Here is a 27,432-nt window from a genome sequence, read left to right as displayed (position 1 = left end):
AATCAACACATCCTTTGATTGGAAAGCAATATCAGTTAACTCACATATTTTACCCGAAGAGTCAATAATTACATTGATAAAGGGTGCTAAACTTTACAAAGGTACCACTACTGTCAACTAATTAGATGATGACAAAAAGTTAATGTGAATACAATCTGATGTTCTATAGTGAGGACAATAAGGGTCACTCACTGATTTACACCATACCCACTCTACCCGTGTTCATAAATTCAGATCATATCTAATCTGCTTGCCTCCATGTGCTTCTGAAAGATGAAAAAGAATAAAAATAGGAGAGAAGAGATGAGAAAAAAAAAAGAAGAAAAAGTGAAAGACAGTAAGGATTGTAGTAGACTAAATAATGGCTCCTCAAATCCGGGAACCTTTGTGTGTTACTTTACATGGGGAAAAGAAAAAAAAAAAGACTTTGCAGATATCATTAAAGATTCTGAGTTGGGGAAATTATCCTGGATAATCCTGGTAGGCCCTAAATATAATCACGGGTTCCCTACAAGAAGAGGGAAGGAGATTTGGCACAGACAGAAAAGAAGACAGTGTGCCACAGAGACAACAGATCACAGCGATGAAGCCACAAACTGGGTAATATGGGCAGCCATCAAAAGCTGAAAGAAGGAACAGAGTCTCCCCTAGAGACTACAGAGAGTGCACAGCCCTACCACCACCTTAATTTCAGCCCAGTGATACTAATTTCAGACATCTGATCTCTAGAGCTGTGAGGGAATAAATTTGTTTTTTTTTAAAGCAACTGAGTTGCTTTAGCAGTAATTTAAGTCAGCCATGAGAAATCAATACATATGAGAAAATACATAGACACTTCAAACTGGATTGTAGCAGCTGCTTAAAATACATAAAATATGTAACAGCAACACAATATAAACCATTTCCTCCCGGTCTCATTTATACCTAAAACACAATTCATGGAAATAATGAAAAAGTAGATATATTCCCTATTTTTAAAGTATTATCAATAAGTTAAAGTAGTCCCAACACTGTTAAATAATATAAATATTGGTAGGAGAGTATAACACTTCATTTCTGTGCATTTTTAAGTAAAGCTATCCAAATACTGAAATTTTTATCTCTGTTTAGAACTTCATCATTTCACACTTTTCAACAAAATTTTAGGTCTGTTAACAAATTGTGTTATATGGCCACCTGACAGATGATACCACAAACCTCCACTTCTGACCTTTCTAAATGATCCCACACACATCTACTAGAATAATTCTCATTCATGGTATAAATGAGTCTCAAGAAACTAGTGGGTCTTCTTATAGGTACTTAATTCCAGAATAGAGTATTGGTAAGAAGACAGAAACTAGAACACGTAGTTTGTATCTGCATCTGTTATTCTACTTACTATGGTGTTGACCTTCTTAACCTATCTAACTTCTTTTAGCCTAGGCTAAGAGAAAAGTCAATATCTAGACTGAAACTGAAAAATGAACAATAAAAAAGGCAAGCAGATATAAGTAACTGATGGAACTAAGAAAGCAGTTCTACCTACTTTACATTGTTCATTTTACCTTGTCTCATAATTATTTTTCTTATCTGTAAAATTAGATTATAGTAATACCTAAACTACATAAGGCTTTAGAGAATCAAATCAGATAATGCACAAGAAGACACAATAAACTGTTAAAAGAGTTACTAGTGTAGGGTACTATGGCAAGGCAAAAAAGGTGTAAATGACAACAGTGAAGAACAAAGACATTGTTAGTGTAGATAATAAGTTTTAGTCCTAACTAAGGTCACATACTGTTATACGGTATTGGTAAATTCCTTAACCTAAGCATTAATTTTTTCATTTGTAAAATAAGAATACCTCCCCATCTATCTCAAAAGGTTACATGAAAATGGTTTTATAAAGTTTTACATGACTTCAGGTGCCATGAGATAGCACTTAAGTCTCACTTTATTTAAAGTGCCTCTTCTCTCCTACTTTGTACACTGTAATCAAAACAGGCTGGTACTGGCATAAAAACAGGCACATAGACCAATGGAACAGAACAGAGAGCCCAGAAATAAACCCAAGTCTCTATGGGCAATTAATATTCGACAAAGAGGGCAGCAACATAAAATGGACTAATTTAATAGCCTCTTCAACAAATGGTGTTGGGAGAACTGGACAGCTACATGCAAAAAAAAAAGAAAGAAACTTGAGCACCAACTTACACCATAAACCAAAATAAATTCAAGGTGGATAAAAGACTTAAATATAAGCCATGAAACCGTTAAAGTCATAGAGGAGAACATTGGCAGGAAAATCTCAGATATTTCACACAGCAACATTTTTACTAATATGTCTCCTACAGCAAGGGACATAAAGAATAAACAAATAGGATCTCATCAACATTAAAAGCTTCTGCATGGCTAAAGAAAACAGTATTAAAGTAAAAAGAGAACCAACCACATGGGAAAACATATGTGCCAATGATACCTCAGACAAAGGTTTAATTTCCAAAATATACAAAGAACTTACATGACTCCACTCTAAGAAGACAAGCAAGCCAATTAAAAAGTGGGCAAAGGACTTGAACAGACACTTCTCCAAGGAGGACATACAGAAGATCCAGAGACACATAAAAAGATGCTCAATATCGCTATCAGAGAGATGCAAATTAAAACCACAATGAGATACCACTTTACAAGAGTCAGAATGGCCATCATAAACAAAGCAACAAACGAGTGTTTTGAGGTTGTGAAGAAAAGGTGACCCTAATCCATTGTTGGTGGGATTGCAGACTAGTACAGCCACTATGGAAAACAGTATGGAATTTTCTCAGAAAACTAAAAATGAACCTGCCTTTTGACCCAGCAATTGCACTGCTAGGATTATACCCCAAGAATCCTAAAACATCAATTTCAAAGAACCTATGCACCCCAATGTTCATAGCAGCACAATTTACAGCAGCCAAGAGTTGGAAGCAACCTAGGTGCCCATCAGTAAATGATTGGATCAGCCAATTATAGTACATACACACAATGGAATTTTATGCAGCAGAAAGAATGAAAGACTCCTACCCTTTGCAACAGCATGGATGGAATTGGAAAACATTATGCTGAGTGAAATAGGCCAGATGTTGAAAGACAAATGCCATATGATCTCACCTTTAACAGGAAGCTAAACAACAAAACAAACAAGCAAGCAAAATATAACCAAAGACACTGAAAAAAAGAACAGGCGGACAGTGACCAGCGGGGAGAGGGGAGGGAATTTCATGGGAAAAAAGGGAAGGATTTACAGGAACAAGTATAAAGGACACATGGACAACAATTAAGGGGGGTGGAAATGGGAGGGAGGTGGGGGGGACCTGGGGGGTGGGCTGGGATGAAAGACAGAAAACCGTACTTGAACAACAATTAAATAAAAGTAAAATAAAGTGCTTCTTCCCATAACCACTTTCACCAATTCCCATTCTTTCCACAATGCCTTTTCAATCTAATACATGCCATGTAATTGACTATAGTGCTGCACAAATATGTCATTTGGTAAGAAATATGGTAAGAAATCTGTCATTTCTTACCATATGACAGATTTTGTCTATAATCTTTCTTCTCTCTCATCTTTTCAACCAGTTCAAATTCTCAAAAGGCTCAGTCAAAATTAACTTCACTTGGAAGTCTATAAGCATTTAAAAACTCAATTCCTTTACGTTCAATTAATTTAATTAATTTAAGTATGTGTGCTGTTTTTTTGAAACATACCCCTCTCAATTCCCATGTCTGATTTGATAAGAATGTTATTCAGACTGAAAAGTGAAGAATAAACAGGAAACAAATGGATAGAGAAAATAAGTAAAGGGCCCTAGCTGGTGTAGCTCAGTGGATTGAGCACAGGTCTGCAAACCAGAGGATGGTGGTTCAATTCCCAGTCAGGGCACATGCCTGGGTTGCAAGCCAGTTCCCTGCAGGCCAGTTCCTAGCAGGGGATGCACTAGAGGCAACCATACATTGATGTTTCTCTCCCTCTCTCCTTCCCCTCTAAACATAAATAAATAAATATATATTTTTTTAATTTTAAAATTTTTATTTATTTATTTATCTTTAGAGGGGAAGGAGAGAGGGAGAGAAACATCAATGTATGGTTGCCTCTAGTGCATCCCCTGCAGGGAACCTGCCTGCAACCCAGGCATGTGCCCTGACTGGGAATCGAACCGCGATCCTCTGGTTCACAGGCCCGTGCTCGATCCACTGAGCTACACCAGCCAGGGCTAAATAAATAAATATTTTTAAAAAAAAGAAAATAAGTAAAGGGATTAAAAAAAGAGAGCTAACTAACACAATGAGGTGATAAAGGAAAATAAACTGTATACTAGCTGGAAAGAAAAAAATAGAACTGTGTTTGTTCGCATATGACATGATTGTCTATGTAGAAAATCCAAAACAATCAACAGAAAAACTTCTGGAACTACTAAGCAATTTTGGTAAGCTTGCAAAATACAAGGTTGACATACAAATGTTGATCGCTTTCCTATACACCAGCAATGAACAAGTGGAATTTGAAATTAGAAACACATTATCATTGACATTAACACCTAAAAAATAAAATACTTAGGTGTAAATCTAACAAATTACATACAAGATCTATACAAGAACTATAAAATTCTAATGAAAGAAATCAAAGAACTAACCAAATAAATGTGGAGAGATATTCCATGTTCATGGGTAGGAAGACAATATCATTAAGATACCAGTTCTTCCCAACTTGAACTGTAGGTACAATGTAATCCCAATCAAAATTCCAGCAAGTTACTTTATGGATACTGCAAACTGATTGTGTAGTTTTATGAAAAGGCAACAGACTCATAGCTAACTCAATAATGAAGAACAAAGTTGGAGGACTAACACTACTTCATGAATTATCATAAAGCTATAGTAATCAAGACAGTATGTTGCAGGTGAAAAAACAAATAGACCAATGGAACAGAATGAAGAGCCCAGAAAAGGACTCACATAAATACAGTCATCTGATCTTTAATGAAGCAGTGATGGCAATACAACAGAGAAAAGTCTTTTAACAAATGATGTCGTAACTGTTTGGATATCCATCCTTCATAAAAATTAACTAAAAATGGATCATAGATATAAATGTAAAAGCAAAACTATAAAACCCCTAGAAGATAACACAGGAGAAAAATCTAGATGACCTTCGGTACAGCAATAACTTTTTAGGTATGATATCAAAGGCCCAAATCTAATCATACATTTCTAATCATAACAATTCAAGTAACTTTAAAACAGTAATGTATTATACCATCCCTAGTAAGAAATGCACCCCCACCCCCAAATATTACACCATTTGCAGGAATCACATTACTGTTGAAAGTGACATTTGTATTCTGAAAATGTTATAAGTGCATTGTCGCAAATCCATCATTACAGGACATTTCTAATTCTATTATCCCCAGGGTCACTGTGATCTGGAATTCTCAGTATGGGAGAAAAAGATAAAAATGTAAGACTGAGACATTAAATGGAAACCTTGTAGTCTGATTTTGAATAAAATTAGCAGGATAAATATATATAGAAACATTATATATGCTAATACATAACCTATGTATGCAATATAAAATACATAGATATAAAAATGTATAAAATATACATAGTATTATTTTAAGGAAGAAAATAATTACATCACCTAATTCTGTCTACTGGAAAGGGCAAGAAACTATAGCCTACCAAGTAGCAAAGAGCACTCATGGCATCCAAATGTGGTCCCTAAATATTGTTCCCCTTCAAGGGAACATAATTCTGTTGCCAAATGGCTGATTTCAGGCCTGGGGAAGAAAAATGTCAAGATAAATTTGAAATCTTTACTAGGTAGCAAGGAAGCTATTAATGATCAAGTTCATAAAAAATTAGGAGTCTAAGTGAGCAAGCTCTCACTAGCAAAAGCTGGAACAAACTGCTCAGTAATAGTAGTAACTGTAATTGATTAAAACACATTAGATATACTTTTCATAACAATCAAAGTTATACTTAAAAAAAAGTTCTTATTGTTCACCACTGGAGGATGCTAATGAATCAAGTCATTCTTGAAAACCTAGTAACTAAAAGGAAAGAATCAAGCATTTATCATGGGTTTCCTATACTAACTATACCACTGGGTTACCAGACAGATGAGCTCTCTCTTTATAAAAGTATTCCAGTTAGTAAATAAATAAGAAATGATAGAATATTATCATTCTGCAATCTTAATGAATTAGCGGAGGTAGGCACTAATTACAAAGTACTGCTAACATCACAAAGAGACAACCAGACATTGGGACCTTCTGATGGAAGACCATTAATACCCCTATGAATATTCTTGCACCACTCCGCACAACAAACCAAAATCAAACACACAGTCAACAATACAGAACCAACTAAAATTTTACCTGACATACAGAGAACAGAAAAAGCAGAAAGATGGAATCAGCAAAAACAACCTAAGAAATTTTATTAAGTAACTTAGATGCTTCAAATAATAAACTAAAAGGAACAAAAAGAGAATGAGCCTACAGATTAAAATAAACTTAAAGAGGTACTAAGCAAATACAACATGCGAACCACAGAGGCATGTGCACATATATGCATATGTACACACACACCAGAGAACAACTACAAATTTTTATAGTGACTGGATTATTATCTTAAGTAATCATTGTTATATTTTATTGCTGAACAGTGATCTTGGTTATAATTTTTAAAAAATGATTTACTTATTTTTCTAGAGAGAAAGAGGAAGTGAGAAACATCTATTTGTTGTTTCACTTATTTATGCATTCACTGGATGATTCTTATATTTATATGCCCTGACTAGGGATCAAACCGGCCACCTTGGCTATGGGGACAATGCTCTAACCAACGGAGCTACTGGGCCATGGCTATAGTTACATTTTAAAGAGTTTTTTACCTTTTTTACATACAAATCCATACTGAAATATTTATAGATAAAATAATATCATCTCAGTGATTTGCTTCAAACTACTAATATAGGATAACAGAGTGGATGGAGACAGATGATGTCATGAGTTGATAAATGTTGAAGCTGGCTGATAGGCATATGAGGGTTCATCATATTATTCTATTCTACTTTTGCATGTTTTTGAAATTTTATGCATATATCAGCTACTAAATTTGGCATGAGACCTACACATGAAGAATCTGAAGTTCAGAGAGTTCATATGAGCCAATAAGATTACATAATTAGGAGACATTACTGGGTCTATTTTTTTTAAGTGTTAGAACAATGTTTTCTATACATTACCTTAAAAATTAACAATTCTGAACAACACTGACCTGCTTAAAATACTTACTGAATATATTTACAAATGTTGCCTTTGTATGACTGTCATTTGTACTAAGCTTTCATCTGCAGAGTACCACCACAAGATAGGCATTGTTATTATTACTCCCATTTTGTAGATAAAGAAATCTGAGGCATGAATTAAGCCCAAGGGAAGACTTAAACCTCAGTACTGTTTCCAGTGTCCTTAACTACACTATACTGCCTCATGAGCTCATAATTTCTTAATCTTATTAAAGTTTTAATTCAAACAAGAAACTAAAAAAAAAGTGCAGACTATAAGCCCCAAAAGGACAGATCACATACATATACATGTATATATAAAATATAAACAAACACTATGTAGATCAGATACAAAATACAAAAAGGATTTAAAATGAAATAAAGAGGGATCTATGCAACATCCACTTCCTTTTGCTATTTATATCATAGAAAGACTGAGTTTTCTTCCTCCACATCTCTACCATACTTATTTTGTTTTTAATTTTGGTATTATAAAACAAATTTTAGGTATACCCCAAATCCAGGTAAATGAATTAGTTAATACTGACAAATGGCATTCATTTGAAAAGTTTTTAAAAAGGTAATAGTGTTGTTATTCACTTCTACTCACGTTCTTGTTACATAAATATTTACAACATAAAGACAATGCTAGATAAAATTAAGCTTTCCAGAGTCTATAGTAGCTTCACAATTTTAGGTTTTAAAACAAAGCTAACAAAGACCAAGCAGTGTGCTTAGTAACTACTTAATTGATACCTAAACTACAAAACAGTGGTGCTGAAATCAGTTGGGAGGCAATTATCTGCTACAATGAAAGCAAATAAATGGTGAAGGGAAAAGAGGATTGTTTAAAAAAAATTCAAACACACAACTACTTTTCTGTAAAATGTGTAATTTATGAGTTTAAGAGAATATTTGATCATATCAACTGTTTTCTTAAATTTCTTTCCCACAGTTCAGTTCCCCTGACAGAAGAATTCAACTAATGATGGCATATAATTTTACCATTGAGTCTGTAATACAAGTTGACATGTTTTCCTTTATACTACTGAGATTGACTTTCTTTATATTTGGAGAAACAAAAGTAAAATTAGTGCCTGTTATAATATGAATCACTACATCACAGACTCAGGAATGACACAGAGGAAAGCAAGTCCCTGAAGCCAGTACTGAAAACTATAAAAGTTACATGATTAACCCATCCACTGAAAAAGTCTATTTCCTTGGCCAGTTTGGGGAAGTTCTCCTTCATTATTTTTTCAAATAAGTTTTCAATTTCTTGTTCCTCCTCTTCTCCTTCTGGCACCCCTATGTTGGAACATTTAAAGTTGTCCTGGAGGTACCTAAGCCTCTCCTCATTTTTCTGAATTCTTGTTTCTTCATTCTGTTCTGGTTGAGTGTTCCTTCCTTTTGCTCCAAACCATTGAGTCCCAGTTTCTTTCCCATCACTGTTGGTTCCCTGTACATCTTCCTTTAATTCACTTAGTGTAGCCTTCACTTTTTCCTCTATTTTGCCACCATACTCAACCAATTCTGTGATCTTCCTGATTACCAGTGCACTGTATTGATAGGCTGGCTATCTCTTCAGAGCTTAGTTGTATTTTTTCTGGAGCTTTGATTTGTTCTATCATTTGGGCCATGGTTTTTTTTTTTTTTTTTGTCTTGTCTTGGCGCACCTGTTACATAGCAAGGTGCAGAGGCTTAGGTGTTTACCAGGTGCAGGGCAACCCACATCACTGTGTCGTGGCACTCTACATGGGGGAGGGGCCCAAGAGGTATCAGTCCCATTTGCTCTGCTCTCTGACAGTTTTCAGTCACTTCCCCCACTACCCAAAAGCACATTGGGCCCTTCTGGTGCTGATTCCCAGGTGGGTGGGCTTGCGTATGTTCTAGGACCCAGTGGGTCTCTCCAGTGAACTCTCCTGTGTGGCTGAGAGTTTCTCCTGCTGCTGCTTAACCCCGACAGGTGTTTTCAGTCAGAGGTTTTGAGGCTTTATTTCCCTGAGCTGGAACCCTGGATTGCTCCATCTCTCTTGTTCCCTAGTTGTTCCTTCCAGTTTATTGCAAAGGTGGGACTGCCCAGCCTGCCAGCAACTGCCTTGCTCACCTTGGTCCTCAAGCTGCTGCTTGGCCGTGAGTCCTCTCCACCAGGCTGCCTGTCTCTGTCCCTGCTACCGGTCTTTAACTCCTTGGTTGTCGGACTTCCATACAGTTCAATTTTCTGTCTGTTCTGGTTGTTTCTTATTTTTTAATGTGTTGCTGTCCTTCTTTTGGTTGTGCATGGAGGCACAGTGTGTCTATTTACGCCTCCATTTTGGCCAGAAGTCAGTTTCTTGAATTTCTTTAAGCTCATAATTTCTTAACCCTCCTAAAATTTTAAATCAAACAAGAAACTAAAAAGATTCAAAACAGAAACCCCTTAAGATTAAAATCTATATAATCGAGTAATACATCAATATAATGAAAGATATGAATAACCAATAATGGAAACATCTAGCTTTATCCTATAGGTTAATACTCTCCCCTACCAAAACTTTTCCAAAGCTCCAACTAAGTAGCTAAATTGGCTAATTTGAACTTCATTTTCTTCCTCTATCCAATTCTCTCCAATTGAAATATCCATAACATGTGCCATCGTACAAATACAGAAAATGTAACCCCCAAAATTTGTTGTGAGAATTAAATGAATTGAAATTCAGTTAAGTACTTAGCACAGTGTATGGCACATCGCAAACACTCATAAATGGTGGTAGTATTATAATTACCTGTTAACATTTATTACATAGTATTTTTTCACAATAACTTCTTAACCTATACAAAATTCTTAATAGTTTACAAAACTCACAATGATTTTCAATATTCCTGAAGTCTGTAACACGAGTAAAAACACCGAAAAAACAATAGTGGTTCATTTAACCAACTAATATCTTATCATTGTCAAAGAAAATAAAGGATGTTTTTAGAGCAATTGTGTTTACCTTGCTTAAATCCAGCTAAAAAAATTATGTTACATATCACAAACACTCCTATAATCCCTTATTTCAACTAAACTTTTTTGAAATCACTGATAATTTTAACCTGTTTTACCTGAATTTGCTATTTTCAACGTATGCTTAATTAACTCCTTTCAACTTTCAGGAGTGTACTATTAATATACCTAGCAATATATTCCACTATTCTGGAATTTAACTTTTTCACCCTATCTATATCTATGATTCAATATAAAAGGCTTTTCTAGTCAATAAACAATTCCTAGAATTCCCTAAATTCTTAGAATTCAAAAATAAGACAAAAAATCTTTGTAATAGAAATAAACAGAATGCACATTAAATGGATAAGATTCATCTTCCACAAAATAACCCTAAAAGATAATTAGTAAGATACTTGATGCTTCCCTGACCAGTGTGGTTCAGTTGGTTGAACACTGTCCATAAAGCAGAAAGGTCCTTAGTTCAATTAGGATCATAGCACATACCTAGTTGGGGGCTTTAATCAGTGTTTCTCTCAGATGTTTCTCTCCCTTTCTCCCTCCCTTTCCCATCTCTAAAAATAAATAAATAAAGTCTTTAAAAAAAGAGAGAGATATGTCATGCTGTTAAGACCTTATTTCCTAAATATCCACCATGGAGACTAATGCATTTTCCAAGTCTTCATCCAGGAAATTAAATGTAACAGATAGACTGCAATCTATAACACAGTGATCTATCTACAAGGATCTGCTAAAGCACTCAAATGAAGATTTATCTAGCTTTGTTCTAAGGAAAAGGACATGATAACTGGTTCATTTAAGTATCCAAGCCCCTGGAGAAGGATTCTCTATAGGGATAAGGGGTCATTCTTAAACTTGTACTATAACTTTGATGATGATTACCATTTAAGCCTTTCTAAGTTCCTTTTCTTTGATTCCATGATTACAACAAAACCTCTACTTACTAGTCCCAAGCTCTCAGATACAGGAAAGAGTGCACTGGATTTTCAACGGGAAAATTCTAATCACTGGAAAGGGTAACCTATTCCAACATAAAGCAGCATTCTAATGTGTACATTCTAATATGTAAATCATTCTCTTATTTAGATTAGTTTGAATTTGGTTCCTGAAATCTAAGAATAATTGAGTAAAAGTATACATTGGAAATATGAAAAACAGACATTCCTTCTCATTGACAACTGCCCCAAGCATCTCTTGGTTTTCTTTCCCTGCCCTTACCTTCTTCCTACCAAAGAGAGAGAGAGAGAGAGAGAGAGAGAGAGAGAGAGTTTTTTCTCTGATCTACTGAAATATGGCTAAACCAAATTTAGGTAGATTCATTTAACCACCAAAATGCATAATTTTAAAGGAAACGTAGAACTTAAAACCAAAACAAGGTTGCATGGTTTACACAAGCTTTATTTACACTTACTGTAGTCCCAAAAGAAAAAAAAAGAAACGTATGCTATTCAACTTGTGCTTTAAGAAAACATCCAGAAATTATTCTTAAATTATTCAGCAACATTATTTATAAAGTGGTTTGTCACATGTGACTCAAGTGTATCTAAGAGATATCCCAAGAACAGGGTAGGAACACTTGCATTTTAAGTGTATAAACTGGAGACTTCAAATGAAAATCCAGACTTTTCTCACTGGGTGATTCAAAAGTAATTGTGCTATCACTTCAAAGACAAAAAAATTCTCTTCCACACTTCAGAGAAGTCAGCCTTACAACAGACACCCCATCTCTTCAAATGTGACTGCTTAAGTTCCATTTACAAGGAGAAAATGCTCGTCAAATACACACTTTATGTACAAATAAAGAAATGTCTAGTATCAGCCTTAAAATCTACAGAGCAGAAGTCTCTTAGGACCGTAATGTCAAGAACTTCTACCCCAAATGAAATTTTCTTTGCAATCTCCGTTTCCAGGAGACTGAAAGGCTGCAAAGACGCAGGAAGATGCTGCAGAGAGGCTGGGGTGACAGAGGGAGTGGGAGGAGTGAGTCCCACAGAAGAACTGTATTAGAAGACTTTGAGAAAATATAAGGGAGAGATAGTTTCGCTTTGGGAGGGGAAAAAGACATATCCAAGATTATGTTTCCAAAAAGAACCTAAAGTGATGGTGGTAAGGAAAACTGACATAAAACCTTGAACCCCTCGCCGCTGGGCTTGAGCAAAGTAGGGAAAGAGTAAGGGCCCAAAAGACCAGGATTTGAAAAAAGTACGTAATGTACTTTTTGGCCTTCATACGCAACTTTGGCCCAGTAAGTGGACAACAGGGGGAAGGGACGGCACTACCTCAGAGCTGTACATTGCAACTCGTTTATAACGCTAAACTACTCCTGTACAAGATGTCTCCTCTCTCCCGGCTTGCTCCCGTTTATTTCTTTACCTCTCTCCAGCATCAGCAGCACTTCGGCAAAACTCTGCTAATGCCTACGCTGCAGGTGGACAGCAAAAGGAAAATACCTGAGTCCCAGGAATTGTGCCCGCAACGACAGGAGGAGCCGTGGACAACTGGAACCCGAGCTGGATCCTCGCTTGCCTCCAGTCAAACCTCAATTCTCACGGGTGGGGCAGGGAACTTCCGCCCTGAACGAGAAAACCGTCACTTCCGCTTAATGCCTCCTGCCCCGCCCCCTCCCATATTCACACCCTCTTCGCTTTCTCGGTTCTAGATACGTTCCTTAAGCCTGCTACCTTCGCAACATTTTCACGTCTTTTTCCAAGAGACACCGACTTAGTTTTAACACCTGGTGTGAACTACATGACCCAGCAGTCACCGCGGCAGGCTGACTTCCGGGTCAAGAGGTCGGCGCTGGATACATCACCATGGAAGCGATCGGTTTGGTCACGTGGCGCCCCTGGTTACGCCTGGTGGTAGCCAGGGGGTCGGGGGCTTAGGCGGGGGCCATTTTGCCTAAGGCTTCCGGAGTTGGGGGTGGTCGGGGACCTGGCTGAAGTTGCTGTTTCTCCTCCTTTGCAGCTTGGGACTTGGAGAGGAACAAGAAGGTTGGACTCCATCAAGCGCTTCGGAGACGATGGTTCTCTCTAGCCTCCGCCTCCTAAGGACCCTCCATGGCGGCTGCGCCCTCCGCGCTGCTCCTGCTGCATCCTCTTCCACCCCAGTGTTCCTATCACCCCCAGAGCCGCAGTCTTCCTTCCGCTCCAGAGACTGATGTAAGTCGAGGTGGGGGTACAATGAGAGACGGGAAAAATTACTGCTGCCCCGGAGCTTCTGGAGACCACGGTTCCTGTCCCCCTACACCTTCGCCTCTGGCCTCGACCCTCTTGATGCCCGCAGAGGCCATCTCAAGTAGTTGGAATGGGTCTGGTGGTAGTTTGTCAGGGGGAGATGAAGAGGAATGTCGGCTCCTTCAACTATTCCGGACCGCGCCGGATCCTTCTGAGGCCTTCCAGGCTTTGCAGGCTGTTTTGCCTCGGCGGGGCGGTCGACTTGGCTTCCCCAGACGGAAGGAAGCGTTGTATCGAGCCCTGGGTCGAGTGCTTGTAGAAGGGGATAATGATGAGAAACGACTCTGCTTGCAACTCCTTTCGGATGTTCTTCGGGGTCAGGGGGAGGCAGGCCAGCTGGAAGAGGCCTTTAGCTTAGCACTTCTGCCTCAGTTGGTTGTCTCTTTGCGGGAAGAGAATCCAGCCCTGCGGAAAGATGCGTTGCAGATCCTACACATATGTCTGAAACGTAGTGCTGGACAGGTGCTGAGAACACTTATACAGCAAGGATTGGAAAGTACTGATGCCCGGCTTAGAGCTTCCACAGCGCTCCTGTTCCCTATCTTGCTTACCACTGAGGATTTGTTGCTCGGCCTAGATCTTACCGAGGTGATAATATCCTTGGCCCGAAAGCTTGGCGATCAGGAGATAGAAGAAGAATCTGAGACAGCTTTCTGTGCCCTTCAACAAATTGGGGAGCGACTTGGCCAAGAGAAGTTTCAGTCCTATATCTCTCGCTTGCCGTCCGCCCTGAGGAGACACTACAATCGCCGCCTGGAGTCCCAGTTTGGCAGTCAGGTTCCTTATTATTTGGAACTTGAAGCCTGTGGATTTCCTGAAGATCCCCTTCCCTGTGCAGTGACCACATCCAACAGCAATTTTAAATTTGGGATTATTCCTCAGGAGCTTCATTCAAGATTGTTAGATCAGGAAGATTATAAGAACCGGACTCAGGCCGTTGAAGATTTAAAACAGGTGATGGGACAATTTAACGTTAGTTCTACCCCACATTCTAGCCTTGTCAGTTTTATTAGCTTGCTCTATAATTTGTTAGACGATTCTAACTTCAGAGTGGTCCATGGAACACTTCAGGTTCTGCATTTACTGGTTATTCGCCTTGGAGAGCAGGTGCAACACTTCTTGGGACCAGTTATAGCAGCTTCTGTCAAAGTTCTGGCAGACAACAAGTTGGTGATCAAACAAGAGTACATGAAAATCTTCCTCAAGCTAATGAAGGAAGTAGGTCCTCAACAGGTGCTTTGTTTACTCCTTGAACATCTCAAACATAAGCATTCCAGAGTGAGGGAGGAGGTGGTGAACATTTGCATTTGCTCCCTCTTGACTTATCCCAGTGAGGATTTTGACTTACCCAAACTGTCTTTTGATCTTGCCCCAGCTCTTGTAGACAGCAAACGTAGGGTTCGCCAAGCAGCTCTCGAAGCCTTTGCTGTGTTGGCATCATCAATGGGCTCAGGTAAAACCAGCACTCTTTTCAAAGCTGTGGATACTGTTGAACTACAAGACAATGGAGATGGAGTGATGAATGCTGTGCAAGCCAGACTGGCTAGGAAAACCCTCCCAAGGTTAACAGAACAGGGATTTGTAGAGTATGCAATACTCATGCCATCATCTGCCCAGGGTAGGTCAAGCCATGTGGCACATGGAGCAGATACAGACTGGCTTTTGGCTGGTAACAGAACTCAGAGTGCATACTGCCACTGTGGTGACCACACAAGGGATAGCATGCAAATTTATGGATCTTACAGTCCAACCGTCTGTACCCGAAGGGTTTTAAGTGCAGGAAAAGGAAAAAATAAATTACCATGGGAAAACGAGCAGCCTGGAGTCATGGGAGAAAACCAGACCTCCAATTCCAAGGATATAGAACAGGTATGCATCTTAGTTTTCTTGTGTTGAAACTAGAAGAATCTAAAATGAAAATATATCTGTCATGATTTAAGGATAAGGCTGATTTAGGATTGTTACACTTTATTTTGAAATCAATTTGCTGATATGGGTATCTTATGTTGGTACTGATCACAGAGGAATGTTTAATAGGCTTTCTGCTTGGTAGACTTGATTAAATTCTAGGCATGATATGATAGAGACTACGTGGATTTCAGTTTTGACTTGTCCCTTTGGCTTATCAGTTATCTCATTCACACAACAAACACTATAACCTCTTAGGTACTGCCAGATAAAGAGTTTAGTTCTGGGAGTGAAAATAAGACAGGTTCCACAGAGTAGACCTGTGAACAGGCAGTTACAAATTTGTTAAGTGCTAAAATAGGAATATAAAGACTTGTGGGAATACTGAAAACAGAAAAAATAATTGCACTAGAAAAGTCAAAAAGGCCTTCCAAGATATGACATCTGAACTGAGATCCTTAATTTTGAAAAGTTCACATTTGCAGATAATAATACAATGAATATTCACATTTTATCTGTATTCTCTCGTTATCATCTTGCCCTATGTACTCTATTATTTGCCAAACCATTTGAAAGTGCAGATATGTTAACATTTCACTCCTAAATATGTCAGCATAGATCTCATTAAGAATGATATTCTCCTTTTTAACCATCATATCATTATCACACCTAAGAATATCAGTAGTAACTCAGTAATATCTAATATAAAGCCTGTATTTAAACTTCTCTGGTTGTCCCCAAAATGTGTCCTATAGTATTTGTTTTACTTTATCAACCAGGATCTAATAAAGGTCCATATGGTTAATAGAGGGTCCAACCAAAGTAATGCCTGCTTGAGTGTGGTTGGTAGAATAACAATATGGGTGTAATAATGTATAGTTTTAACTGAAAATATCACCTAAAATGTCATATAGTGTGATATTATTATGTTACAGAATTACATGCTTATGATTCTGTAATAAAAAGGGGCATTAACTGTGCTGAACCCTTATCTCTCTTATCTAGAACAATATGCCCACCTGTTTTTTTCTTTGTTTATTCATGACATTGAGTTTTTTGAAGAATCAAGAGCAGTGTTTTGTAGAATTTTCTGCATTCTTATTTTATCTGATTGTTTTGTTATGATTACATTAAACATAAACAGTTTTAGGAGAAATACTGCATAAGAAAGAAGCTGTGAACTTAACTTTGCATCACACCACAAGACGTATAATACCAGGTTGTCCTACTATTGGTGATACTAAATTTTATCACTTGCTTAAGGTGGAGATGGCCAGATCACACCCTTGTAAAGGTTTATTTTCTTCTCTATAATTTGCATGTGATTTGTGGCTCTATAAATACCTTAACAACCTTTCACCCACTGTTTTTAGTATTCTTTATTTTATTTTATTTATTTTTATTTTATTTTATTGAGATGGGGGAGGGAAGGAGAAAGAGAGGGAGAGAAATATCAGTGTGTGGTTACCTATGAAGGGCCCCCTTTGGGGACCTGGCCTACAACCCAGGCTTGTGCCCTGACTGGGAATTGAACCAGTGACCCTTTGCTTTGAAGGCCCACGCTCAGTCCACTGAGCTACGCCAGTCAGGGCTGTTCTTAGCTTTCTTTAGTGATCCTTACCTGTATCATTTTTTAAAATTCTAATATTTCTCCTATATTTGTCCCTTGGCATTCTTTTAAAATCTGTACTTAAGATTATTACATCAGTACTACTTTTGATGCTAAAATTGTCTCAAAGATTCAACCAGTAGCTGGCTCCTATGGCTTTTGACATGACTCTGAACACTTCTTTAACTTAAACATAACATGATGCCCAGGCTTATCTTGTACTGTACTTGCTCCAGACTTAGAATCAACCTTTATCTTTTTTCCCAAGGGCCCTACTAGAATTGCTTTTTAGTGAAGCATGTGATTTAAAAACCAGAGTCTGTGTATAGACGTGCTCATTGCTATTGCTCACCACTGTAGATTGGCACTTTCACCTGTACTTTCAGCAAGTACTTTTTTTTTTCCTAATGAGTTGGTGCTGATACCCTCAATTCAAATTGAGCACTGCAGGGCTGTTCTTCATCTAATTTTAGTCCCTGTTTGTATTGCCTACAATAAAACTCTGGTTCCCAGAGTTTTCCAGCCATACTTACTCATATGCTGTATACTACAATACACAAAAAATAATTACTACACCAATAACAATTAACTACCTATTAAATAAAGTTCAAGATTTTTTTGAAGTTCTTTTTCTGCTTATAATTATCCCACAGTTAGAGTTCTATGTTCAGACTTTTCTTAATTGTTTTCTGGGTGATTATGATTCAAGTAATGTGATAGAAGGTGAACAGGAGTTTGCTAAGTGTGCATGGATCCTGGTGAATTTCAGAACAAGAGAATATATGTTCAGAGACTGAGTTATGAAAGGCTTTAGCAGATTAAGAAATGGTGCGTTTCTGTATAGCTTAATAAAGCTTTGTGGTGGGAAGTAACAGAAGACACTAGAAATGTAGGTAGGGGCAGAGTATGGAGATCATTTTTGCAAATAAGGAATTAGTCCTTTTTTTAGTTGACCTTAAAGAGATTGAGGTGAACTAATTTTCTCGTTCCATCTGTTGATGGGAGAGACCTGGTTCTTGCTGCTGGTGCATGTAAAGACTTACAGATCAGCAAAATCTATTAGCATGCAGTTTATTAGTGATTCATTACTATGGAAGAGAACGGGACTAGCTAGGGTGGGGGGTGGAAGGCAAAGTTTCAAGGCAAAGCAGGGTGGCAAAAGTAAGAGCTGCTGAAGACCAGGGTGGGAAGCCCCCTAGGTTACCTGAGGCCAGGTGCCCAGAGAGCCAGGAGTGCCTAGAGCACCCCAGAGCCCTGAGCCCCCATGAGAGAGAATCTTTTGTTCTGAGAACTCTTGTAGCTGGTGGGATAGGTAAAAAAAGTTACATGTTGATTAATGGGTAAATGTGCCAGCTTTCCTGGGGAAATGTGACTACCTAAACTTAGGTATGTGTGGGGGGTCAGCTATCCCGAATCCTTAACCTTGCTCCAGATTCCATTTGTTCATCTTGTTATAAAACAAATATGTGACAGGAGGCACTTAATTAAAATTGGGGCACTTTCCCAAAGTTACGAACTTTGGTGCTTGAACTGCCTTTCCGAAATTTCAGTGTAGGCATGTGTTGTGTTTGCAAGCTTTTGGTGAAATTGAAACTTATGTAAGAAATTAAGTTATATTTTGTTGCTCAGAAATGGTAGAAGAACTACATTGGAAATTATCTTAATAGAAGACAGGGATTACATATTTATTTTTATGTGTGCAGTTTTTTTATAATAAACATTTTTAGAGCAGTTTAGGCTCACAGTAAAATTAAATAGAAAGTACAAAGATTTCCCATATACCCTCTGCACCCACACATGTACGACCTCCTACAATACATCTAACACCACAGCGGTACATTTGTTACAGTTGCTGAACCTGCACTGGTGCATCATTATTACACCAAGTCCATAGTTTTACTTTGGGTTTACTCTTGGTGATATGCATTCTATGGATTTAGACAAATATACCCATGTCCATTATCCACCATTGTACAGCAGTGTCATACAGAATAGTTTTACTGCCCCCAAAATCCTGAGTATTTACTACTCCTTCATTCCCTACCTAATTCCTAGCAACCACTGATCTTTTTACTCTATAGTTTGTCTTTTCCAGAATGTCTTGTTCCATGGTCTTATTTGTACTGGCTCTTACCCAGCTCTGCATCAGTATTTGCAGTCTACTGTTAATCTGTTATTTCTCTTGTCCACATGTAGCATTGGTTATTGACATTAAATAGCAAAGCTTCCAGAAAAAGTCAAGAATGTTTTATTTATTGGATGGGGGGGAGTTAATTTTTTTTTTTGTAAGATGGCTCTAGTAGTGCTTAGTTGTCTTTAACGACATTTGAAACAATTTTGTTAGATTGTATTGTGACAGCTGTTATATCGGCATGCGTTTAAAAAAAACATCAAAATTGGTGAATTTTTGTGTAGCCATTTTAGTAATTGAAGATGAAAGAAAATAAGCAACATTTTCAGTATATTATGCTTTATTATTCCAAGAAAGGTAAAAATGCAACTGAAACCCAAGAAAAGATTTGTGCAGTGTATGGAGAAGGTGCTGTGACTGATCGACTGTGTCAGAAGTGGTTTGTGAAGTTTCATGCTAGAGTTTTCTTGCTGTATGATGCCCCATGCTTGGGTAGACCAGTTGAAGTTGACAGTGATCAAGTCAAGACATTAATTGAGAACAAGTAACATTATAGCACACAGGAGGTAGCCAACATACTCAGAATATCCAAATTAACAAATTTCTTGATGAAATGAAAAATGTGTTTCTTATGGAAAAAAATATGGACTTTTTGGCCAACCCAATACATACTTCTCTAGCTTGTTTTGAAGATAAATAGCTAAGTTTGCTTGGAAGCATGACTTTTGTAGTTGTAGTGGTAGGAAATAAGATCAGAAGAGGGAGGGAGGGACTAGATTGGAGACTAGAATTTGGTTTACCCTCTTAATTTTGATAGTGTTTGAGACTACAGAGTTTAGTTTCTTTTTTTTTCCCCTTTGCTTTTACTTGGGTTTTTTTAAAGCAGTGTATTAGGTAAATTAATCACAACAATAGTAATGTGTAAGTTGTGTGGTGTTTTTTTGTGTGTCTTTCAGAGAAGCTGGAGACTGGAGACTTAGTGGAAAGAAAGTGATATATGTAAGAGATATTTTAAAGGATTCAGTGACTAGGTGTTGAAGAGAGGGAGGGAGGGAGGGAGGGAAAGAAAGCGGGGTAACTCTAAAATTTGAATAAGATGACAAAATGCATAACAGATTCATGAATACACATAGGAAGGTCCAAAAAAGAGGAAAGTAATTTGAGAGAAAATTAATTTTAGGTGGAAGAAGATAGAATATTCCAGTTGAGTTTAAACACTGCTATTCAGAACACAAGGAAAGAATTAGTGATGTAAATCTTTGAAGTAACAGTACTGAGAAGTAATTGCTGAAATTGAGAATGATTGGTTGTGAGTAGAGTGTTTAAGACTTGATCTTGGCACACAGTCCCAATTGAGGAATAGCAGTAGGAGATAGAACCAAACAAGGCAAAGAGAAAGGATTTGTAAGAGTTGGAAGATAACCAAGAAAGAACAAGGTTTTAGAAGTGGAGTTTCAGGAAGTATATCAGTACTGTGAAATGCAGAAGAGATTGAGGACAATGAAAATGGAAAATCATGACTTGTTCTTATATATTCAGCCTGCCACCTGCAAGATAATTTCTGTGGTACTTTTCTCTTAGTTTTATTTACTTTTTTATTTCCTCTCGTACTTCTGGGTGTAAAACAAGTTATATGTGCTCATTATAGAAAATTTGGAAAATATAAAAACACAAAGAAATTGAAATTTGCAGCCATTCCACTACTAAGGTCTGCAGTGAATGTTTTTTGACTTGTACTTCAACTATCATTTCAGTTTATGTATACAGGTGTAGATTCTATTTTTCATATATAAAAAAAAGTCTTTCCTTTTTATTTACTGTACCATGAACATTTTTTTCTTCAACATCAAATAAAGCATACTATAGTAGGATTTTTAATGGCTGTTTAATATCAACTCATAATATCCCTGACTGGTGTGTAGCTCAGTGGATCGAGTTCCAGCCTGCCAGCCAAAGGGTTGCTGGTTCAATTCCCAGTTAGGGCACATGCCCAGGTTGCAACCTAGGTCCCTAGTAGGGGCTGTGTGAGAGGCAACTGTGCATTGATGTTTCTCTCCTTTCTCCCTCCTTTCCCCTTTCTCTAAATATAAATAAATAAAATCTTTCAAAAACATATTAGATCATAAGTTATCTTGGTCTGTTTAACCTTCCTTACTTTTGAATATTTAGACTTGTTCCTGTTTCCATCATCTAGTCTATTATTTTTGTGTCCTGGCATATCATAGACTGATAACCAGGTTCCTCTGATGTTCTAACTTTACATCTCTTTCTATGTTATTATGAGTGTTTTAATGGCTGAGTGGGGGTCAAGTAATCAGAAATAACTAGCTGGCCACCATAAGAGTCATAGTAATAAGGAACCTAGACTAAAAGGAAGGAGCATACTTGCTTCCTGGTAGATTTGGTTATTGAAAGGTCGTTGGGACATGAAAAAGAGTGGTTTTAGAAGAATGTTGTAGACAGAGGTCAAATTTAAAAGTTTTGAGATGAGTTGGTAAGGAAATACAGGCAGCAAGCATTTGTTCAACATCTTTATTTTCTCACTGTGCAAAGCCAAGTGTGAGGCTGTAGACTACTCTTTAAATTTAGCACTACCTAGCATTTTTTTGCCCTTTGGTATTTAGCACTTGTGAGGCATGTCTTTTGTCTTTTCAATGATGGTAAGCACTGTGATAACAGGGACTGGGTTTTTTTGTTTATTTTTGTAATAGTATTAACCATGGTGATGCACCCACAATCGAAATCAACCAGTATCTGTTAAAAAAAAAAAAATCTAAGGATTCGACAGTGAAAGAAAAGACCAGGCAAGATTATAGCAGTATGTAGAAGGATGAGTTATTATGGTGTTTTAAAATAGGAAAACGCTTGATTCAGAAGAGGCAGATTAAGGAGACACCTGTGAATTTCACGTGCCTACTCTGTATTGCACTGTGGTAGATAATAAATGTATAAAATATGTACAGTTTATTCCCTGTAACCATATTTGAAAATCACATTTGAGACAAAAAGGCAAGGAATTAATGTCCTTAAATAAAGACTGAATGACTCAAGAACCCAGGTGTAGAGAAAGGATAGCTTTGGAACAGATGAGGAAGTCTTTTCTTCTGAAATTGAAGGAAAAACATCAGGAAGATGACTTAAGATACAGAAAAATTTTGAGATAGCAAGAAGGGTATGCATGTGTGTATAAGTCGAAAGTATATGAACTCTGGAACAGTGCATATCAAACTTTAATGTGCATATGTATTGTCTCAGAATCTCATTAAAATACAAATTCTGATTCATTTTGTCTGGAATAAGGTTTGAGACTACATGTCTAATCAGCTCCAAGGTGTTGGTGATGCTGCTGACTTGTGAACCAGATCTTTAGAGAAGTGTTCTAATACTGCCTTCAATATTCTGGTAAACACACAAGCTGAGAATGGAAAACAGAGGATGGGTATTTGAGGAATGTGGGAAAGATTTAGAAGATGCAATGTGACAAATTTAAAATAATAGAAAAACTAAAATTATTGAGTTGCACTAATGTATTTGATCTGAACTTAATCCTAAAAACAGGACTTCCCTTGGATGTTGCATTATTTCCTATAGGTAGTCTTTAATTTTCTTTTTAAAACATTGGAGTTTCTGAATAAAAATACCCTTAGTTTTAAAGTTTGTCAAAATCATGATTAATTCTAAAAACATATATAATATCAGTATAGATGTTGGGTTCTTTCAAATGAGTAGTAATTAATTTCTCTTTAAAATTTTATTGGGTTATCTAAGAAATTTGAAAAATGTACTTTTATTTACTTTTTTAATATTTTATTGATTATGCTATTGCAGTTGTCCCTTTCTTTGTCCCCTTTATTCCCCTCCGCTCTGCACTCCCTCTCCCACCAGCATTCCTCCCCTTAGTTCATGCCCATGGGTCATACATAGAAGTTCTTTGTCTTCTCCATTTCCTATACTATCCGTAACCTCCTCTTGTCTATTTTGGACCTTATTATGCTTCTTATTCCCTGTACCTTTTATGCTTCTTATTTCCTGTACCTTACCCCCCCCCCACTCTCCCTCACTCCACTGATAACCCTCCCTGTGATTTCCATTTCTGCGATTCTGTTCTTCTTCTAGTTGTTTGCTTGGGTTTTGTTTTTTTTTTAGGGTCAGTTGTTGATAGTTGTGAGTTTGTTGTCATTTACCGTTCATATTTTTGATCATCTTCTTTTCCTTAGATAAGTCCCTTTAACATTTCATATAACAAGGGCTTAGTGATGATGAAGTCCTTTAACATGACCTTATGTGGGAAGCACTTTACCTACCCTTACATTCTACATGAAAGCTTTCCTGGGTAGAGCAGTCTTGGATGTAGGTCTTTGCCTTTCATGACTTTGAATACTTCTTTCCAACCCCTTCTTGCCTGTAAGGTTTCTTTTGAAAAATCAGCTGATAGTCTTAGGGGTATAGGTTTTTACAGTCAGAGGTTTTGAAGCTTTATTTCCCATGCTGGAACCCCGGGTTGTGCAGTCTGTCTCACTCCCCAGTTTTTTCTTCCAGTTTATCTGCTCCCAAATGTAGGATCACCTGCTCAGCTAGCTGCCACCTCACCTGTCCTATTCCTCCAACCACCGCCTTGCCACTTGTTCTCTCCACCTGACTGCCATTCTCTTCCCCTCCTACCAGTCTGAATGAATGTTTCTTCTTTGACTCCTTGGTTGTTGGACTGACATACAGCTCAATTTTCTTGCAGATCTGGTTATTTTTTGTTTTTAAACTTGTTGTCCTTCTTTTGGTTGTATGAGGAGGCAAAGTGTATCTACCTACGTCTCCATTTTGGCCGGAAGTCAAAAAAACTTTTATATTTAATGTTTGTTGAAATCATGAACAACTAAAAAGCATATCTATTCTCAGTATAAATGATCTATTTAACAACTTAAAAATAATTTTTAGGTAATTTAAAAAAATAAATCTTAAAAACAAATAACATATATACTGTAATGTTTCACCATCTTTTTTTTTTGCATTTTTATTTTTTTATATATTTTTTCCGATATTTTTTATTTTTTTAATTAATTTTATTTTGTTTCACCATCTGAAAAGAGCTATAACATTTCCCTTAATAAAACATACATTACTTTGTATACATATTTGTAATTTCCTGTAATTTTTTTTTACCTAGGTTCTGTCAGCTATATCTATTAAAAACAATTCATCCAAAGAAACCTACTTTTGTTTCCCACAGACACAGAAAAAAACTAAGTCATGTAACCAAGAACTACCTTTTAATTCACCTTATGACTACACACTTCTATCTTTTATAATCATTTAAGTGACAAAATAAACATATTTCATATCCATAGGGCTTCTTTCCAAAGGAAAGTATTGTTTAGAGTAGCAAAATTATAAGCTCACTTAGGCATGTTGTAAAGCCATTCAAAAGTAACTCAGAGCAAGTTCTGTGAATAGAAATGTAATGTTCAAGTCACATTCTGCTTTAAAAGGTTATGACAAACACAGATAAATTAAAAAGAAAGATATATTGATCAGCTAAAGCAACAAAAACATAATTAAGTATCTCTGGATTCATTAAGTTCATCAAGGAAGCATAATTATTAAGTGATTGGTTTTACATATGAGTATTCCCTCAAATTCTTTAGATTCTTTCTTTGAAGAATTGGAGTTCAATTGCCCTTCTCCTTGAATGTGTCTGGACTTACTTCAGAAAATTAAAGTAGGAATTCTTGATTTGTGGCTTAAGAAACTAGGTCATAAAAAGGTGCTATGAGAAGATGGAGGCATAGGTAGACACACTGTGCCTCCTCCCACAACCAAAATAAGGACAACAACAACTTAGAAACAAAATAACAACTAGAACTGACAGAAAACGGAACTGTATGGAAGTCGGACAACCAAGGAGGAGTTAAAATAGACACATTCATCCAGACCTATAGGAGGGGTGGAGTTGGGTGACCAAGCTGAGAGGGGCTGTGGCACAAAAAGTGGTGGCACAGGGCACGCAAGGCACCCTGGGCATACAAGACGGCAGCAGGTGGACCCTGGGAGCACAGGCAGCAGCTGGCAGACCCCAGGCGTGGGGTGGCAAGAGGCAGACCCAGTGAGGCAACAATTGTGAAGTGGGGCACTGCACCCAAGGCTGGCTGAGTGGGCAGTCCCACATTCATACACAGATAAACCAGATGAAACTGGGGAGCAAGACAGACCACGCAACTGAGGGCCCCCGCTCAGGGAAATAAAGTCTCAAAACACCGATTGAAAACACCGGTGGGGGTTAAGGCACAGGGAAAGACTCCCAGCCTCATGGGAGAATTCACTGGAGAGACCCACAGGGTCCTAGAACGTACATAAGCCTACCCACCCAGGAACCAGGACCAGAAGGGCCCAGTTTGCTTGGGGGAAGCAGCGGAAGGGACTGAAATCAGACAGAGTGGAGCACGTGCCATTGTTTCCTCTCTGACCTCACCCCCACACACAGCATCACAACCCAGCCATGTGGGTTGCCCCACCCTGGTGAACACCTAAGGCTCCGCCCCTCACTAACAGGCACAAGACAAAAAAATGGCCCAAATGAAAGAACAGATCAAAGCTTCAAAGCAAATACAACTAAGCAACACAGAGACAACCAACCTATCAGATGCATAGTTCAAAGCACTGGTGATCAGGATGCTCACAGAATTGGTTGAATAGGTCGCAAATTAGATGAAAAAGTGAAGGTTACACTAAGTGAAATGAAGAAAAATACACAGGGAACCAGCAGTGACAGAAAGAAAACTGGGACTCAAATCAATGGAGTGGTGCAGAAGGAAGAAAGAAACAACCAGACAGAAAAGAATGAAGAAACAAGAATTCAAAAAAATGAGGAGAGGCTTAGGAACCTCCAGGACATCTTTAAACATTCCAACATCTGAATTATAGGGTACCACAAGGGGAAGAGGAACAGCAACAAGTGGGAAACTTATTTGAACAAATAATAAAGGAGAACTTCCCCAGTCTGGCAAAGGAAATGGAAGTCGAGGAAGCTCAGAGAATCCCAAAGAAGTTGGACCCGAGGAGGAACACATCAAGGCACATCACAATTACATTAGCCAAGATTAAAATGAAGGAGAGAATCCTAGAAGCAGCAAGAGATAAGGGGACAGTCACCTACAAAGGAGTTCCCATCAGACTGTCAGCTGATTTTTCAAAAGAGACCTTACAGGCAAGAAGGGGCTGGAAAGAAGTATTCCAAGTCACGAAAGGCAAGGGCCTACATCCAAGATTGCTCAATCCAGTAAAGCTTTCATTTAGAATGGAAGGGCAGATAAAGTGCTTCTCAGATAAGGGCAAGTTCAAGGAGTTCATCATCACCAAGCCCTTATTCTATGAAATGTTAAAGGGACTTATCTAAGAAAAAGAAGATAAAAAACATGTATAGTAAAATGACAGCAAACTCACAATTATTAACAACCACACCTAAAACAAAAATAAACCAAACAACTAGAACAGGAACAGAATAACAGAAATGGAAATGAGATGGAGGGTTAGCAACAAAGGAGTGGGAGGAGGAGAGAAGGGGAAAAGGTACAGAGAATAAATAGCACAGATGGTAGGTAGAAAATGGGGGGAAGGTAAGAATAGTATGGGAAACATAGAAGCTAAAGAACTTAATGACACATGGATATGAACTAAAGGGGGGGAATGTGGGTGGGAGAAGGGTGTGGAGGGAGGAGGGGAATGAAGGGGAGGAAATGGGACAACTTTAATAGCATAATCAATAAAATAGATTTAAGAAAAAAAAAAGGCACCATGCCTTCCATCTTGGTTGCTCTGTTTCTCAGATAACTTGCTGTGAGGAAGCCAGCTGCCATGTTGTGAGTCCTCTGGCGAGGCCTAAATGGCAAGGAACTGAGGCTTCCTGATAGTAGCCACCTGAGTGAATGTCAGCGGTCCTTCAGTTGATAGCAGCCTAGCTAAATCTTGGTGGTAGCTCCAGAGAAATCTGAACCATGCAGTTAAGCTACTTACTGGTCCACAGGAAGATATTTGTTGTTTTAAGCCATTATATTTTGGGATAATTTATTACACAGCAATAGATAACTAATAGATTGAGAATTGTGATTCCCAGGAATTTGGAGAGGCATCCTTTTTCTGTTTTGTGTTTCAATGCCCATGTCTACAATAATGGCATTGAATTTACTTACCTTCTAAAAGACAATTTGCTTAAGGTTTGGAAAACTATTAAATATTGTTTTGTTTGGCTTTTGA

The 27,432-nt window shown here is 37.7% G+C and overlaps 2 protein-coding genes across 8 annotated transcripts in view; one reads left to right on the top strand and one right to left on the bottom strand.

The window, feature by feature from the left end:
• KLHL28 (kelch like family member 28) overlaps positions 1-12,879 on the bottom strand; it is a 29,856-nt gene extending 16,977 nt beyond the window's left edge. For 2 of the 3 annotated variants that reach the window (XM_037158271.2, XM_037158273.2), the window contains exon 1: positions 12,755-12,879. The gene's annotated coding sequence lies outside the window, so the exon portion shown is untranslated. Of the gene's footprint in view, positions 1-12,677 lie in introns of all 3 variants that reach the window. The other variant, XM_037158272.2, reaches the window with a different exon arrangement.
• A 62-nt stretch (positions 12,880-12,941) lies between these two features.
• Positions 12,942-27,432, top strand: part of TOGARAM1 (TOG array regulator of axonemal microtubules 1) — a 95,174-nt gene continuing 80,683 nt past the window's right edge. For all 5 annotated transcript variants that reach the window (XM_053656814.1, XM_053656816.1, XM_037158270.2 and 2 more), the window contains exon 1: positions 12,942-15,409. In XM_053656814.1, coding sequence (XP_053512789.1) covers positions 13,364-15,409 — 2,046 coding nt within the window. In that variant the 5' untranslated portion in view covers positions 12,942-13,363. The remainder of the gene's footprint in view (positions 15,410-27,432) is intronic.

This window comes from Artibeus jamaicensis, unplaced genomic scaffold (genome assembly GCF_021234435.1).
Source record: "Artibeus jamaicensis isolate MK-2021 breed Jamaican fruit bat unplaced genomic scaffold, CSHL_Jam_final scaffold_286, whole genome shotgun sequence".
Lineage (NCBI taxonomy): Eukaryota > Metazoa > Chordata > Mammalia > Chiroptera > Phyllostomidae > Artibeus > Artibeus jamaicensis.
This window is presented reverse-complemented; position numbering and strand designations above follow the sequence as displayed.